The 19,230-nt window shown below is 37.7% G+C and overlaps 1 protein-coding gene and 1 long non-coding RNA gene across 2 annotated transcripts; one reads left to right on the top strand and one right to left on the bottom strand.

The window, feature by feature from the left end:
• The first annotated feature begins 8,290 nt into the window (after window positions 1–8,290).
• On the top strand, window positions 8,291–18,111 carry LOC112487753 (uncharacterized). Its single transcript, XR_003051151.1, has 4 exons — window positions 8,291–9,175; window positions 9,433–9,505; window positions 9,618–9,645; window positions 16,033–18,111. It is a non-coding gene; the product is annotated as an uncharacterized LOC112487753 (long non-coding RNA).
• On the bottom strand, window positions 10,884–15,671 carry LOC103386155 (adenosine receptor A1-like). Its single transcript, XM_008320294.3, has 3 exons — window positions 15,006–15,671; window positions 13,147–13,441; window positions 10,884–12,934 (listed from the first exon to the last, which is right to left on the bottom strand). The coding sequence occupies exons 1-3, from the start codon at window positions 15,344–15,346 to the stop codon at window positions 12,548–12,550; spliced, it is 1,023 nt and encodes a 340-aa protein (XP_008318516.1). The 5' UTR covers window positions 15,347–15,671; the 3' UTR covers window positions 10,884–12,547.
• Window positions 18,112–19,230: the final 1,119 nt, after the last annotated feature.

Genomic DNA, 19,230 nt, shown 5'->3' with positions numbered 1-19,230 from the left:
GCCTTCTTTATTTTACGCATCGTAAAATAACAATGTTTATGTCATGTTTTAAATATAAACTCATTGCAGTTTTAAAGTTTAAATTGGATTTAATCCACCAATAATAGGACAATTAGTCAATTATCTGGGTTTTTTTCCTGAGTAGAAAGAAAATGATACAGCTGTGGTAAGACAAAAACACAGCTGATTAGTGTGAGCAGAAGGAAACAGACAGTCTAATCCAGTGAATACATTATAGCCTTAGAATTCAACATCTGCTTCTTCCATAGAATTAATAAAATAAAATATACAATTAAGATAATCCAATATTTAGCGTTGAGAGTATATGTTATTGTGTAGGTGACCTAGCTGTCCATTATGGTCCATGCATGTACAGTGCTATCCTCATTAATTTATGAGCTGCCCTCACGCACTTCAGCATCAGGCTGTGAATGCTAAACATACCATAAGGCGGTGAATGGAATACTGCTACTATTCTTTATAACAGAGAGAGGGAGAGGTATTAATGCAGTAAGTGGATACAGATGTTCATTTTTAAATCTCCTTTTACAGAAAACAAAATATAAACAACATTAAGTCATTTACCGTAGCTGTCAGTTCAAATAAGGAACTGCACCTCAAACAAACAGAATTGTAAATTACACATGGTTTTAAGGAACTGCACCTCAAACAGAATTGTAAATTACACATGGTTTTCAACACAATTGATGTATCCTCAAGTAATCGTTGCTATTACAGCTTCAGATCAACTGAGATGAACGAATATAAACTAAGATAAATGTCAGTGTGCATATATTTGATTAATGAATATCTACAGTGTGACTGGACTGCAAAACAAACTTTTGAGTCAAAAATAACATTTTTGCATTGTGTAGATGAATGGATGTATGGATAGAAAAAAATAGGAAGAAATATTCCAACCAGTACAGACAATGCACTGATTTTCAACAGTTTTCCAAAGCTCTGAATTACCAGGTACAAACATGTATCAACAATGGAACAACCAAAACACATCTGTTCATTATCATAGCATAGCTTGGTAATGAGCGGCACGGATGGTTTCTCAGGGGAAGATGACATCCGTTGGGAACAGAACAGAAAGCCTGTGGTTGAACACTATGCAGGCTCAGTAGAACAATACAGCAGAATCAGAACTAGGCCACAGTTAAGATGTTGATGTTTATGTACTTTATCACAGCGAGTCTGAGAGAACAGTCTCGGGAGGATTCAGCCCAAGAAAGAAGTTAAGAGCCGGAGCCAAATGCTTTGTGAAAGCATAAAGGCTAACAGACACAGAGGTGAAATAGGGTGATATAAATGAGGGTGACCTGCTGGGACTGTGGTGCCATCAGAGCATAGAGGAGAGAAACATCAGCCCTGAGAAACTAATGAAAAGCAGCAACACCTGCAGCTATTGATCAGATATTTCATTACACAGAGCCAAATGAGAGGATCTGAGCTGGAGCTGAGAAAAATTGAAAGCCTCTTGTGTCTGGCTCTCCTTCTCATCCTCTCATCTTTATCTTCAAACTGATACACAATGAAAACAAAACCAAGGCTGGAAGTTCACTCCAGGTTCTGTATCCACATCAAGTTTAGGATAGACCAAGTTTTTCCATGAGACGAGCCATCCATCATTATCTATCAGTTGTCAAACTTTGACTTTTTCATTCAAAACTTTTTATTCTGAATATATGGTGTCATCTGGTGTCATGTGATGTACAGTAAGAGTGAAATCAAATTGAAATTAAAACATTTAGTAAATGTATTTCTACCTCTGACAACAAACTTAAAATACTTTGTAAAATGCAATTTTACCAAATTTGCACAGACAGTGGTTTTACCAAATTTTACCAAATTTGCACAGACAGTGGGACACATTGTGAGAATATCTTTCTCTACTACAGCCATTTAAGCTATGATATTTTAGTATCCAAATAATGGACTCCAACAGAGAGTGTAAAGACTACACATAATAAATAGACAGAGCAGTGTGGTTCAGCAAACTCCCAAGGACGAACAACATTTTTCTGAGGAGTTTACAGCCTGAGCCTGAGCCTGAGCCTGAGAAATGCTAATGTTCTGTGACTGCCAGCTCCAACTAACAAAAACCTGGATATAAGCAAAAACATTTTTGATGGCTTTAAAACAGTAAGGCAGTTGTGCTAGCTCTGTTTTTAAACAGATTGCTATAGTTTTTTTGTTTGTTTGTTTTTTATTTTTTCAATGCACTTTGGTCAACAGCTACTCATTTGGTCATTTATCATGCCTTCTAAAATAACACAAATCAAAATTATTGAAACCAAAATATTTAGGTGATGGGAAATCTCTTTTGCTGTTTTTCGAATCATGTTATGGGAAATCTCTTTTGCTGTTTTTTGTCCTCAGTAAATGGATATACAATGTTGTGCCTGATGTCATTGTGCAACAGACTCCACAGAAGTGAATGTGACATTGCTGCTGATTACACATGGGGGCATGAATCCTAATAAAAGTTTCATTCTTTCCAGAGCAGATGGAATTGCTTGACTGGTTAGCCTATTTTTATCCTGTCTTCCATTATCCATGGAGCAGATCAGCCTTCATGCTTTTTGTTTTTATCCTTTGTGTTCACGACCACAAACAATGCAGATGCAACCTTTCTGCCAAAGAGGGGCTTGTTTTCAGGTAGCATATCTCTTTTTTAATCAAAACAGAACAACTCTTCTGTGTAAATGATGGAAAATGAATTTGTGATGAAATGCAAATCTTAAATGTGTGATGTTATCCACATCAAGTATAAGTATTGTAAATTGACTGTTCTGGTGTGATTCATTTCTTAACCATAAACACTGATCCCGAGTGGATAATTAATTTTGATTGGTTGTAGTTAAAGGCTTATGTCAGTGTGACTGGTTGTGTGAAGTAAATATGTTACAAGAAAACTACAAAATCATATGCAGAATAATCATTGGCTTTCTTGCAGTGACATTTTTTTATTCTTCATAATTTACATTTTCCAGAGATAGTTATAACCAAAGTACAGTTTTTAATGTTATAGATCATTGTGATTTGGTCATTACCATACCCCTATGTTGGACCAATCACAATTGATTTAAACTAGTTTGCCCTCTCACGTGGAAAATGAACATGCCTTCATTAACGGTCTGAAATAAATGAATAACTTAGCTTTACTGGCATACAAGAAAGTTAAATATCAGTTTCTGGTGTTATGTAATGTTACGTATCATTGATCATTGATCAGTCAATAATTGTTTTTCGTTACGTTGGAAGTTCATAATTTTATATATTTTTTAAATCCATGTTTTCTGTATATAGGGTGGGGCAGAGCGTTCGTCTTAAATTCTACAAGTAGATAAAGGTCGCCCCCTTCTGGTAGGAAATGTAAAAAAGTTGGAAATAAAAGAAAAAAGGAAGAGGTTTATGAATTGTTACATATAACCGCAATAAACACAAGACAAACACATTCATATTATTGCTACGGTCAATGGTAGAACTACGTCTTGGCAATTTAATGCCAACGCATTGTAAAACCTGGAACACCATCTTTAAAAGCTGAAAGTATTTAACATACGTAGAAGCTTTAGTGGTGCAACATTGTGCAACAATTGCAACATTGTAGTTGTACCAACCGACTTCCCGGTTTTTCTGAAAGGTTTTATTTTTTTATATTCCGAAACTATTCACATAAAATGAAATGAAATATTCAGTAACTGAGCAAATGACGTCAGGCTAAAGTCGCAAGGGATTGGGCCCAGGTGGAATGTGACGTTTCGTAAACACACGCCGGAAGTTACACGTAATCCCGCCCCTCAAGATAAAGAACGTCACTAGCAACCATGGCACCGACAGACAAAGCCGTTCTTGAATGGCAGACGACTGAAATAATTAGGTGTTTGTTTAACGACCAGATACGGTTCGAGTGTGGACGGTTTGAAGATTGTATAGAGAGTGACGGCCCAGGTCTGTCTGTCGTTTATCTTCTATTATTGTTTCTGTCTGTATTATTCTGCAGGACAGAGTACGGGTGGGTCAGACGTCAGCTGCACTGCGTGCACTTTCGTTTTCACATGGTCATCCTTTAGGTCCAGGATGTAAATGTCTTTGTAGCTTAAAATTATTTCAGTAAAAATTGGACGGGACACGGGAGGTCACGACTATAATGTTGTCCACTTAGTTGAATAATGCTTCAGGAAGGGGCGCCTTTATGCCTGTATTAGACGCATCTGGCTTGTACTGGTTTGTATTCTCCGTGGCTTACAGTGAAATAAATGCTAGCTCAGTGGTTCTCAAACTTTTTATACAGTAACACCTGAGAAAACATTGAGCTCTCTGAGTACCACCATGATGACCAACATTAGAATATCGCATCATAGGCCTTCCACCACACAGGAGAGATGTTTATAAAGATGTTTATGCTTAAATGTTGTATTAATCATGCATAGTATGTTTCAGATTTATTCAATTGAAAATGTAAATGTGAAAATATGAATTTTCCCCATGTACCACTAGAGAGCGCGTACAGCAGTTTACTTAATATGCACAATGTGAATCTCGTTTTGCAACGCCTTCTAATCTGTGTTATTTATTTAATGACATTACGTTTCCGCTTAATGTTCTAAAAGTTCTAAAAGTAAATCTATTAATGTGAAGACCCACAACTCAGACACTGTTCATCCTTTAGAGATTAGTCTTGCTTTTTTATGTTCTTTGTAACACAGAAATATGTTTCAAAGTTGGTACGTTCACAAAAACTTACTTTGAAGCATATTGTGTTGTTTAGTTGTAGAGTTTTACGTTCATCAGTGTCACAATTTACCCAAGCTACAACCTACCCCTGTATTGGTGTAGGTTGTAACAAAGGTACTCTTTGTCTTTGACATTAGGGTTGTCACCTTTCAAAAATAAAAATAAGGAAAGCCTACGACTGCACTTCCAGGGCCCAGCAGCCCCAGGTCCAATTCCAGTGCTGCAGGGCGCCCACAGTAGTGGTATTTTCTTTCTTTTCTTTTCTTTTTTTTTTTTTTTTTTTGTGCAATAGGTCATACAAAACTTGAGATCATTAAATTCCAATGAATACATTCTCTTATAATGTGCCATGATTAAAGCTTAAATGAAATCTGTTTGTGTGGAGTGTGCAACAGTGAAGTTGTAGTGAGAACTTAATGTTACAATTTAAGTGCAAAACTAAAGGGTCTCTCTTTGAACCTAGAAGATAGGTAAGAGGTATTTTGTGTCAGTGTTTGACAATGTTTGAGTGTTGTACCATAAACATTATGCAAGAAAAATGTATTCTAATCAATCCCAGTCTACTCTTTATTATTATTATTATTATTATTAATACCTTAGAATAATGAAATATAGAATTGTGTATGTGTGTGTTCTGTGTGTTTGTTTTTGATGTCCTCTATAATTTATAAGCTGCCTAGTTAGCTGCAAAATTCTTGAATTTATGAAGCCAGTTTAGCTCTACAGTTTGGATATGAATATCCATTTACATTTGTGTAATGTTTTGTTCATTTCAGATGAGTTTGATCCAATTCAGATTGCTGATAAACTACGTTGTATTGCTGATGATCTGAATGATGACCTTGCATTTCAAGCAGCACTTAATGAACTAAAGACAGCTGTGGCAAAAGAGGTACATGCACAAACACACAGACATAATTCTGGACCGCAATAAGAACCTGCTTATGAACATAATTTTGTTTACACTACACAAAAATCCTAACTATAAGTTTATTTCAATGCTTAAAAATAGTCTAAGCTTCTAATCTTCATCAGTAGGACCAGGCCGTAATCATAATGGACTTTTGGTTGAGACAGGTTATTTTTCATGCCAAAAAGTCTAAAACATATACTGTACAAAAACATGTTCCCACACAAATTATTTGTGTAATTGATGTCTCTTGCTATTTATTTAGGTTAATGTGTTGTGACTGGACATTATCCAATTTCATTTTCTTATTCAGTGTCTCAGTGAGCTAAAATAAAAAAAAGCATGACATTTTTATTTAAACCATTATAAATGTATGCTCTCGTGGGATTTACATGTTTTTGCTTATCTAGGTTCATTTACACTTGCAATATAGCACCAAAAGTGAGAACATGTAACGTGCAGTGTTTATTGGACAAAAAGCACTTGTTGCATTCAGATTTGAACATATCACCGTCCACTGTGTTATATCACTCAGGACCTTTCTTTTTGTGTCCCTCCTCTCCAGGCTGCAGAGGCAGCATTCGGCCTTGGTGTGGAGGCCTTGTGCCAGTCTCAGGTCTCCCAGCGAGCAGAGGTGGCTCCTGAGATGCAGATTATCAGAGCCTCAGTGGCTTTTGGTCTCTATGTGAAGAAGTCAGCCCCAGAGCTGAAAAACACTGTCCAGAGTGCCATGACAGCATTCCTCAACAGGCGTGTAGGAGCCTGGGTGGCTCAACAAGGTGGATGGGTGAGTTTCTTCATGGTCACTTAGAGAGAGAAGATTAACTGATATACTGTATAGTATAGTATTAGTGAAGATGAAGGTAAGTAGGAAGGTAGGTTAAACAAAAGTTAGATGAGTGGTTTAGTAATAGAAAGTAAATAAATCCTACTTTTTTGTTTGACATTTGCTAGGTTTTGGGAAAAGTATATAAAAAGTGCCGGCCGTTTTTCTTCATCCTTTTGATTGGAAAAAACAATTGCCTTTTGTGGACTTAATTGATTTATTCATGCAATGTATATATTATTTTTAAGTCAAATTGTGCGTCAGTTTAAGCTGTTTGTAAAAGAAAATTCTTAATGATGGTTTCCCCTTTTCTCCTTGTGTGTTCATTTTTCAGGGCCGTGTTTGAGTCACACAATAGAAATCCTTCCTTCATTCAGGGAGTCACTGTGTTGTCATCAGGGTGACCAAAACAGAACCATATCCGACCGTACGGGAAAACACTTTGTTAGTAATCTGTAGTAGTTGCAAGAAGCCACCTCAGGTCAAGAGATTCCCATGCTCTCAAATGTGCGCAAAATACAGGATTTGGAATTAATGCAAAGCTACTCTTTCTTTTTTTTTATTAACTTAAAGATAATATGAAACATTTCATTCCTGTACTATGGTGGTAGGTCAACGTAACTCTAATATTAAGATGCAATTTATACAATCATTGGGTTAGCTTCCTATTCGAGTTATTAGTATTTATGGTAATCATTAACCTATGTCCCCGGAATTTTTAAACTAAGTCAATTAGTTACTTAAACTGACAGATACACAAATACTGTCAGAAAGAAAATAATTATACAATTGTGCAACAAACACATTTTGTACAATGTATGTTTTTATATCAATCATTGACTCCAACACATCTATATTTAAAGCCATTTTGAAAACGTTTACGTTAGGGAAGCACCAAGTACCTGCTGGAGAATCTTGTAGCTCCTTTAACAGTCACTAACTTGAACAACAGGTTTGTTTTTTTTAGCCTTCTTGGACAATTTCTTCTGTCCTTTTATCATTTTTCTGATGAAATTTGATCCTGTGTAATATCCCAGTTGTGCCATTTCTTCTACACTCTACAATCATTGTCCTCGCACCTGCGTTGATATATTGTTTTTTTTAAGGACCATGGCTTTTGCTGTAAGATACTTTGAAGTCAAGTATGTTGGTGTCATAGTTAGATATGAAAGGCCTGTGTGAATGTTTTACATCAACTTGTTTTACAGTATAGGAACACAGTTGAGCAGATCAATTGTTCCACTTTTTTATATTTCAAAAGTGAAACAAATAACAGGGAAAAAAATCTTCCAAATGACTCAGTGATTTTCTTACAGACTGTGCTATCAAGTGGTAAACACACTCTTCACCAGCAACAAGCCAATGAATTTTTAATTTACACCTAATGTACTTAATGTTTCTCTGCCTTATATGTTTGTTTATCGTAAGATGTATTTTCCCTCTTTGACAATAATGCTGAATATAAAACAATAATGGTTTACATACAGTACACATAGTGAAAACAACAACATTGTGTAATTTATTGTTCTTTGTTGTTGTTGTGGTGTTGGTATGTTCATTTCATTGTCTTTTCTAATAATTTTAATAAAATGCGAAAAGCATGTGTCAGCACATATTCACTATGAATGAAGTGTTTGTCTTTTTCCTTACTATAATAGAATATTATTACATGTAAACTGTTTTTTATTATGGATGAAGATTTTATTTTATAAACAATGACTGTACTAACTCAATATACATACGTTATGATCGTGTTGGAGATAGAACAGAATAGCAACATAAAGAAGAAAAAAAGTTTTGCTTGATAAACGCGGGGATGTGTTTCCACTCGAAGAGTCAGTATTTAAAGGAGGTTGTTTTGAGGTATTTACAGTACATTTTATATGTACAAATAACATAGAGTCAATTTGTAGGCAAAATCTTAATTTTATACTGATTTTATAAAAAATGTCAAGGTTATGTAAATCAAACCACGCCTTTTAAAAATGTAAACGCTGGGATACTCCGCCACGTCCATAAAAGCGAAAACACTTGCGAAAGTATAGACGTGAGTGAGAAGTGTAGATGTTTATAATGCAACTTGTAAAATGCGTCGGAGAGTGTTTTCAGCGGCGCAAGGTGGCATCAGTAGAGCATCACCGCACTGAAGAACACAGAAAAGGTCTTCTTAACTCAATAATCTCAACAGGTGTTTTAAATGTCTCGTAAACGAGTCATCATCGTCGTCATCATCCACCTACTCCAACTTCTTCTGCACTACAATCAGGGTTTTTTCGTTGCACTCATGTCACAAAGATACAGCGCAGGCAAAGCGAAATATACGGGCAAACTTGCGAAACAAAAATAATGTAATATAATACTTTTTTATGCCCAATAATAGAGTACAATAAACATCCCCCAAATGTATGTTGAATTAATTAAAATGTTCATGAAAGCGATAATGTAAAACTTAAGGTAATGAAGGCACCAAAATTATATAACAACTTAAAATATCTTCAAAAGGAAATATCTCTTTGCACGTATATGTTTGTTTTGTACTTTATTAATAAAGCACCGAAAAGGGAAAAACGGTAGCGGCGTGTGACCCAAGACGCTGAAAAAGTTGCCGCGTGCTTTAAAAGCCACAGGTGCAAGAAGTTATTCCTTAATGGCGGCTCGACCTGGTCCAGGTGAACGGGTGAGATAGAACGGTAAGCGACGATAGGAGTTTTCTTCTCTAATGTTAGCGTTTTGGTGGTGTATTAATTTTAAAACTAGCTTAGAAGTCACTTTAAGTGTAAAAAAAAATTTTTTTTTTAATTTATTGTTTTGCTTTGCTGAATCTAATTCTAAAATGGCTGACCCGTGTCATAATTTGTTTGGAGATTTAACTCATTGAATCATTTGTTACAAAAAAAAATGGTGACATTGTATTAAACTTGTAATTAAGAATGTTTGAAATGAACAGATACGTTGGGATTTCTGCAGACCAGGTCAAAGTTGTCCAGCATCAAAGTACTCTTCTGAAAATGGAAGAAAAGGTGAGCGATATGTTGAGTAAAACTTTAGAAGGTAATTATTTAACAAATGTTGTGCTCACACATAAAGCGTCAGTACTTAACTTGACTGGTCTCTGACTGGTTTGTTTTCCAGATTGGTCATCCTGAAGACCTTCAAAACAGTAGGGAGCATCATTTCTCTTTTATTCTGTGTGGCCGCTGTGCCTGCTGCATGTCTGTGTTTGAATATGTGAACCATGTAGCAATACAAACAGCTGACCACCTGGCTTTTGTCCTGTTTGTTTCCTTTCTGTTTTCCTGTCCTGAGGTTATAGGCTTTGTAAACTTGGTTTTGGGGTGACAACCATAAACAGGCTGAAGGTTAGCTAGTTAGTGAAGTCCTACAGGTGCCTGGACCTTTGCTCAAGAGTGGTCATGAGCAGGGTTTTGTGACTCTGGTCCATTTAATAGCAGCAGAGAGCTGATTATTAGATACAGTCTTTTTTCTTTCTTTTTTTTAATTTAATGTGGTATATATTATGGGTAAAGGCGTATTTATCTTATCTGCATTTATCTTGGAGTTTTAAAATACATAAATTACACAGCTGTAACTGTTTATTTTATTTATGTGCCTTTTAAAAAATATATATATATAATTCACTGATCACCAAAATGTCAAACTCATCTACGCATATGTTGTCATGATTTTCATCACTGATCGCCAAAATGTCAAACTAATCTACGCATATGTTGTCATGATTTTCAGACTAGGATTTGAAACTACTATTTATGTGTGTCATGATGCAGCATCAATGAGAGTGTAATTCCCATATTATGTGATCAACTTTGCAGACCTGCATGTACATAGGTCAGAGAGTTTGGATTTACATTTTCTAATGAATATAAAATAATGGAAACATCTGTACACTGCGTTTTCAGCCCAAAACTTGATTGTCTGCCATCGGCCGCCTTACCTGACTCTCGACTTCACAGTGACCTTGGATGTGTATTTCTGTAAGACTAGAGGTGAAATGACAGCCAATTGATTAGATTAGCTATGGAGGAGGTCGAAGCAGCCAAAGATAGATCCTCGGTATCTCGCAAACGAATATTAACTCAAAAGACAAACAATTATATCTGGATCCTTCTGGATGGAAATGTTTCCCAGTAAGAAGGTTAAGCCAGTAGGTGGCAGTAATGCCCTTCCTGTCAAAACCCAAATTGTAACTTCACTGAGACATACAGACGATCTCTAATATTTTAAGGTAATACACTTCTTCAGGTATTCAAATGACTATATGTATATGGTGACAGACAACCAATCACACGTCAGCTAATACCTATGTTCAAATTAGACTAACCAATTAAACTATTGCTTCCACTATAAAGCAGTGGGGGGGGAGGGGGGTGTTGAAAGTCTGGCTTCTTTTAATTAAATAAAAAAAATAATAATTTAATCACATTGATTTCTTAGAGATAACCATTAAAAACCACAGGGTATAATTATTTGGAACACTGTAAATTTAATCATCATTTACAGTATATGCTTACTGTTGACACAAACTTAAGCATCATGTTAAGCCTTGAGTTTCTAAACTATTCTGTAAACAAGACGTATGCTGCGGTTGCATTGAGAGAGAAAAACGTGCTGTTTTATATCCTCTTTTCTATGCTCTTGTTGTTGTTGCACAGTTCAGTCCTTTGGTTGGAGTTCACAATGATATCGCATGACAAATGAGTTTTACATGAATGTGAGGAGGGAGAAATGGCAGGGCTGCACATTGATGTGTGAAGTTCCTGGTGGCAGTGTTTACATAAAATTACACACACTTGTTTTTCCTCGACCACCTGTCTTCTTATTCATTCTCCTGTAATCCTGTGTCATATCTTTCCATCTTTGTGTGACCTTCACATTAGTTATTTGACTAATACGCAAATCCAAGAACTAAAACTTCTCAAGAATAAGTAAAGTATCATTAGTTGTTTACACTTGTATACCTGTGTATAGGGGGAGTGGTTTTCGACTTCCCGGGTGTGTGTTTAAATCTTGTAGGCCAATGGAAGAGAGAGGCTAGGCCTCTTGTGGCCAATCATATTATTGTTCTTGTATCATGCTATGCCTGCAGTCGCCGTTATTTGGCACTGCTGTTCCATGATTCAGCAGTGTTGGAAGAACCTTTTGTTGATGAGCAGGGTGTTATCACAAAGGAAGTGGACGGAGCCATAAAGTCCAGTCAACCACAGATGGTCATGTAGATTAAAAGGAATGGATGGCTCCGGGATTCCCTGTGGGACTTAAATTGGAAGGTTTATCATTGTTTCCGGTGGTTTTAGAGTTTTGTGGAAGGGCTATGTGACTGTGTGTGCTTGGGAAACCCTTTTGGTGTCTTATCAGCTTCCTGCCGCAGACCCAACGAAATGTGAAAACCACTGAAATCTAACCTTGTTTAAGAAATGACAGTGACACAAGCTAATACCATAGAACCAGCTAGCACCATAGAACATGTGTAAAAGTCATGAGAAAACATGGTTACTTTAGCCACTAACACTGTTGGTAAATTACTATTACAGTACTTCATTACATCACTCATTTACTATGTTAGCGGCAATGTCTAATATATTCTGTTCATTTTGAGTTTTTGTAGTTTAAGGCCTCTGAAAATTAGCTGAGTAACTGCAGCACTTTTTTTAAATTTATCAGCATCTGAATTCACACGAAATGCACGAGTTTTCATATAGTTTACAAACACAGAATATTATTATTGATCCTATAAATACAGTAGACACTATACTTGCTGTACTAGGTTTAGGTCAACTTGAAACAGATGATCTCATCCCACACAACATGAAGATCATCATATTTTCTTCATCAGCTAGTGGTGAAACAATTAGCCTCATTCTCGACACAGGCTAATTGACGAAGTTCACCTCACTACCAGTCTGACTGGAAAAAAGACTTCAGTCCAAGCTGAAGTTCTTTCATCTGTGTTATCTGTTATCCACTGACCATAGAGGTAACGCTGATCCCTCTAGTGTCCGTTTCATTCTGTAGCCACTAGAATCAAACAAACAGCAATGTAAGGCTCACACATCATCATCATCATCATCATCAAGGTGCCTCAGCCGACTCTCGCGACACTGTCCTCTGGAGCTGCGTCTCTGAGGAAGTCGCTCAATCACTTTGCAACAAAGGACATACTGTTGCCAGATTTTCCAGAATGCCATGCGGAACTTTTTAATACGAAATGCATAAATAATGGGATTGACTGCAGAGTTGCCGTGGCTGAGGATGATGGCGATGTATATGAGGAATACAGGCTTTTGGCACGTAGGGCAGAAGAGAGTGATGCAGTTAAGGATGTGAAGTGGAAGCCAGCTGATTGCGAAGAGGAGGAGGACAATGGCGAGGGACTTGGCCAGTTTCAGCTCTTTGCCAAAGTAACGTCGTGGATCTGTGTGGCTTGCTGTCACCTGTAGGGATATTAAGCAGAATATCATCAGCGTAAAAAAGTTGTTTCACCACTCATCAAAGGAATGGTTATGTTTGGTTAATTGTGTATTGACTATGCTGGATCATGAAAAAAGAAAATCATAATTACAGTTTTTTTTTTAATCAATATTGAAATTACAATTGTTCAAAACAATATTATTAATTATGAATTAAAGGAAAATGAAAGCCTCACCTTTTTGTCGAGCTGCTTGTGAATGATGTAGAAGATCTCAACATAAATGGCCAACATGAGCAGTAGAGGAGGCAGCACCCAGCTGAAGAAGTTGAAGTAGACCATGTAGTCCATGCTGATGACTGTCTCAAACTCACAGATCACAGTCAGGTCACTGCTATTCAGTGATCCATTTTCCTGAAGGCGCTGCAGAGTGTTCCAACCGAACATCGGCGTGAGGCCCACTATGATTGACACCAGCCAGCACAACAGCACAGCCATGCCAGCTCGATGAGGGGTCACGACCCGCTTGTAGCTATGGCAACAATGGGGAAAAACAGAAAAAGAGAAGAAACATGACAATATCCCTTTTTAAAATGTTTTTTAACATTTACTTCATAATGAACATTAATGTAAAACATTTTTTAAATCTATCACATTTCAAAACTTGAGATGAGCAGAGTAATAGAAAAAGCCTGTCTGGATGTGTTCTGTGTTACAGAAGGTTGAAACACATTTATTAGATACTACATTCTGCTTTATTTCAGCTTGAGAATCCAGTCTTTACTGTGTTCTCTATTCTACGTGTTCCTTGTGAAATATATTTTTAATCATTTTTAGGTAACTTGTATCACATTGTTAAAAAGGGTAATTTTAGAAGTACTTGCTTCTGTTTCTTTCTTTTCACTTTCAAGCCACACGTTGGTATCCAATGCTGCATTACTACACACTTCCATGATTGAAGTTTACAAATTTGTAGTGGTATTTTTTAAAATTATTCCTTATTTCTAATTAGTAAGAGCTATTTAGTCAAAGCTAATTATTAAATGACATAACTTCATCTGAATCCCTGTTTGTGTATGTCTAGCATTTTTTTCAAGATTCTTGTGTGGCATCTGGTCGCTGACTAACACAAAGATGTGCACACACAGCAGAAAGAAGCTCGACTTTCACAATTCTTTTTTTTTCTTCCCTATTTGCTCTTTATTACCACACACTCAGCCACAGAGAACCCTCACACAGAGCTTGGCCGGACATGAAAAAGTCTTTCTTCTTTTTTTTCTGGAGTAGTTTTTTTTTTTTTTCACAGGGGAAGTTGATAGTATTTTTTAAAAAAACACTGACTTTCATAAACTTGTAAGACTCATCTGTCTAGATAAAACGGTGACTTACTAAAGTCTTTACTGAGAAGTGGGGGGGGGTGGTGACTGTAGATGACATGGCAGGTGGAATCTGCAAATATCTTTTTATGTGTTACACTCTCAGGATGAATAACAGCATTCAAAAATCCCAGACTGGTCTTTGTCATGGCTGTATGCTTCCAGAACACCTCTGCTTTAAAAAAAAAACCCACTGTTGCTTGAAAAGCATGTCCTACCAGCAGATTGAGTTTATAGATTTCCTATAATACTATTATAATAATAATAATACCAGATAAGTGCTAAAATGATTTGTAATGTCTACTGTATTGTGTTCTATTTTGTTCTATTCCATCAATGACATGCCTGATGCCTCTCACATTTATATTTCACAGACATGCTGTCTATCTGTTTGTCTATCTACCTATTCATTTTTAATGAAAGTAATACAATCTGATAAAGACCCAAACACTGTATGTAGCCATAATGTCTAGCTGCACTCATATCACTGAGATGCCAAGGCAGAGAAGCATGAATTTAAAGAAGTCTAATTTTAACTGGAATCTTAAATGAAGGTGTCACAGTTCTATCTGTGAACACTACACTCACACACGTCCTGTGACTGAGCCCTGGCAGACTGTTTATCTGAGTGTCCTTCATGTTCAGCAGCGCTCCAGACACAAAGGCTTTCACACAGGGGTAGATAGTGAGAACTAAAGGAGAATTCACCTTTCGGCCTACCTCATGGGTATCTTAACTCTCAGGTAGCGGTCGATAGCGATGGCCAGCAGCGCCAGTATAGAACTTTGTGTGAGGACCAGCACCGTGCAGGTGACCAGCAGGCAGCTGTAGAAGTGCGTCCTGAGTTCCACGGTGATGGTGATGGCGAGGGGAATGACCAGAGCCCCGACTGCAATGTCAGCCAAGGCCAGGGAAACGATGAAGTAAAAGGTGGTGTCTCTCAGAGACCTGTTAATGCGCACGGCCCACACCACCATCACGTTCCCAATGACCGAGGACACGGCGATCACCACCTCCATCCCAATGTAGAAAGCTTTGGTGGCCGACAGAGCTGAAGTCATGACGACCGCTGCCGCTGCTGCTGCTGCTGGATCAGTATGTGCGCTCAGCGGACCAACACGCGTGGAGGGGGTTCCCTGTGTAAGTTTAGTGCGAAATAACAATCCACCGGCTCGGGCTTTTCACGTTACATGTCCAAGGGAGAGGGCGAGGTTTGATCTGTTGTTCTGAAATAATCCGGGTTCTTAGTCAGGACAGTGAGCTGCGCACCCGACGCAGAACTTGGTCTCCATGCGCGCCGCCGAGGCGACTGTTCCGAGGAATACTGAATGAGTCACTGCTTCCTGGAGCGACTTTACTGCGCTCTGCTCTGAGAACAAAAACTAGGAATAAAATCAATCTTTATAATTTATTATTATTATTATTACTTTTGGCAATTGTTTTTGTAATAGGAATTGGTGAAAAATCATAAGAGGGATTTTTTAAAAATGGTAATAAATCCAAAAAGTAGCTGTGAGATTAATGAAGTGGGTTCTCTTTAAGCCAGAAGGGTTTGATTCTAAGCTTTGCTTGTCTTCATGCTGATGTGTCCCTAAGCAAGATATTTGACTTTTAAAGACTCCAGATGGCAGTGTCTGCAGGTTATAAATTAAAATACAAGACGTTGACACTACCTAATTACGATATTAGGTTTTCCTCTTTGCACAAGTGCTTTTAGAAAAGTGTAAAGTTGCTGTTGTTGTTCCAGGCTGTACTCTCTTGAGTACACAAGAAAAGCTGCTGAAGATTAATGATCACGCACTTTGTGTCAGTGGGAGACGGTAGAACAACGCTGGACAACCGTGTGCTATCAGAGGAAAACAGCTGGGCTCAACGGCAACAAGGATGCACACATCTGAGCGAGTCTCAGACCTCAAACCGTACAAAGCATGTCCTGGACTCCATGCCAGCCAATCAGAGAGCTTCAGTCCAATCACACTGAGCACAGTGCAGTAAACACCAAACATTTTTAGCATGATGTCAGTGGATGAAATTTTTCTTGATCTCTGGGACATTTCCCATGCATGTCAGAGAATAACTGCTGTTTTTACATCCTAGTAAGGCTGCAAAGAGGCTTTTACGATTCCCTCCACTCTCTCATTCATGTTTTCCCCATTCCTCTTCTTCTTTACTAGTGTTATTATTTAGAATGATGTGACTAATATATTTACTAATGGAAAATAGAAGATGCAGAGCTGAAGTAAAAACTTAGAGAAGAATGGATAAGATCATCGCAGTATCCTAGCTGGGCACTGAAGGAGTCTGACTTCAGTATGATATAATTCACCTGTTTTGTGTTGCGTTGCTTTACACATATATAGTATAATTTGCGCGGAAAATGTAAGTGTAACTTTTTTCTTCAAATGTAAGAGGTTACTGTTTGGAGAATTTGGCATTTTTAAACCATTTTGATGAACCTCGATTGAAGGCGTGCAGTCCCACAAAACAGTGGAGCCAGTGGCAACCTTAGATGATTAGAGGTATGATTGATAAGGTCAAAGTCAAGAAGGTCAAAGTGCATTTAGTTTTATCCAGTAGAAGTGAATGACCAACAAGGTAATATTTGTTCCAGAATAAAAAGTTTTGACATGTATAGAGAATTGACTTTTTAGAGGCTTAAACCACATTTTATTATTGATACACGTTTTTCTTTATGTCTTTGGTTTTCTTTTGTCCAAGTGCTATTTCCATCAGTCAACATTAGCCTTCTGGTGCTGTGGACTTGTGTGAGTGTTCTGCTGGTTTCAGTTCTGGTTTTGTTCAGCACACTGAGAAACCTGCTGTACCTAATAAACTATGAAAGAGAGTGTTGAAAAGCCCTGTCAGGGACCAGTGCTGAGTGATAAGGAGAAGTTACAGACCTGTTCTATCATCCATTATAATGGGAAGCATTACATCATTTTCTAATAGGTGTGACAACCTAGTGGTGGTGAGTTGACATGGGTTGGGGGCGGGGGCACTTGTGTTTGAGTGCTGTATTGTTCACAGACACTCACAATAGCCTTGCAGGGCCTGGAGAAGGTTACTGTGCTGCACAGACAGATAATGTGGTTCAGGCAGAACTATGGAGAACAGCAAAAAGGAAAAAGGCAGGAGGGTTGACAGTGTTTGTGAAAGACAGATGGTGTCATTTTTGTGAAAGAACATCACTGCTATCGAGGCACTGTCTTCTGTGAGAGCTCTCACATATTTTTGTGATAGCAGCATGTGTGTCCTGGGCTGTCTGCCTGTCTGTGGTTAGCAGGCTGTAAACACAGCACTATCAGGCTTTTCTTTCTTCTTCAAAAGCTTCAAGCATCTCTTCTCCACCAGCCCAATATCACCCATGTTGCACTGAAGACAATTCATGAAAATAACTAGATGCAGACACCACACATCTGAACACAGCTTGCTTCATATCCTGCTAGTGTCACCTCCATGATGGTCAATGAATTATTGTGTCAATCATTTCCAATATGAGTCTGAATCTTGGAAGGGTAAACAAAACATCGACAGACGCTAGGACTGGTCTGTGTTCCTCTCCTCACGTCATGGCACCATTAATAGACCTGCTGCAACTTTTTTTGCATATACCTGTATTTACCTGCCATTAACTGTGGAGTTGTCTGTCGGTGCAGTAACGTCTAGACATCAGACATAAACAGACTGAATTAAAACAATACTGCTTGATCCTTGATAATGAATGATAATATAGCTATCATTTCTGAGGGACAGTCTGACAAATGGATCAAAAGTGTCTTTAATTTTTTTTTTTTATCTTTAGATAACTTGTGAACACAAACATCACTGACACAGAAGTTTTCTCTGTTTGTTCCAAACTGTCTTGCACATTGTTTTAAAAACATCAATTATTTTATATGATTTGTGAAAAACAATCACAAAATAGGATTAAAAGTTGTCCAAACACTGCTTAGATAAAAGCGGTGCAGGATTAGGATGAACCTGCCTTCTAGGTTACTTTGACTTCCACTGCTGCTACCATGACCTTGATCTATATAGAAATCTCTGCTATGTACTTTTGTACAATTATTTTCACCCAGTTTTCCACTTGAAACCTGATAGCCCTGCTGGGTCAGTCTGCTCCCTCTGAGAACTACCTCTCTATCCCTGACTCCACAATGATAAAGGGTCTATTTCTCTGTCTTCATTCACTTTATAACAGATCCACATCTCCTCACTACTGCTTGTCTGTTCCTTATATTTGTTTCTGCACCAGTTCTTTGATCGTGATGTGCAATATATACTGCTCCTCTCAGCTGACCAATTGTAGTCTCTGTACAGGGTTGTGCTGCGATAAAACTGCATCATGAAGTCCACTTAATGTCAAGAGACAAAAAGAAGTAGCTTTCATCCCAACAGAAGGACAAGTGTCTGTATAAACAGTAGACATCCACTTTAAGGACAAAGTGGGTGTCAAAAATGAAATAGGGTGGAGACTTTAATTAATGTGGCAATATTTAGCCTCTATGTCTTACCTTAAATTTTTCAAGTTTTAAATTTGACCTGTTTGGGGCAATGCTTGGCTTTTCTGTGTTATTTTTGTCTCTCTCTTTCTCTCACGGTACTTTTTGGCAAAGTCTTCAATGCTTATTTTTAAACTTACTTGCTGTAATTTTGAACACCTCTTGGCTAACTGTCATTTGACATACAAATACCTCAAGGGTCTTTCCTCAAGCTCCTGTTTGTTTGCCAACCTGGACTGTACTCTGTTGCAGATCAGAGGGGTGATTGTTAATTAGGAAAACTTGCGTGCATAGGCTTCACAGAGTGTGTTCATTTATGCGTGTGCTATAGCATATGTGCAAGCATGCATGCTCCTGGATTCTTTTGTGTTTGAAACAGCATGGAGATCACGGCCACTGAGTGATGTCCTATCAGCACTTGGAGTTTGAGAAATGTGGAACAT

This window comes from Cynoglossus semilaevis, chromosome 11, assembly GCF_000523025.1.
Source record: "Cynoglossus semilaevis isolate Cse_v1.0 chromosome 11, Cse_v1.0, whole genome shotgun sequence".
Taxonomy (NCBI): Eukaryota; Metazoa; Chordata; class Actinopteri; order Pleuronectiformes; family Cynoglossidae; genus Cynoglossus; species Cynoglossus semilaevis.
This window is presented reverse-complemented; position numbering and strand designations above follow the sequence as displayed.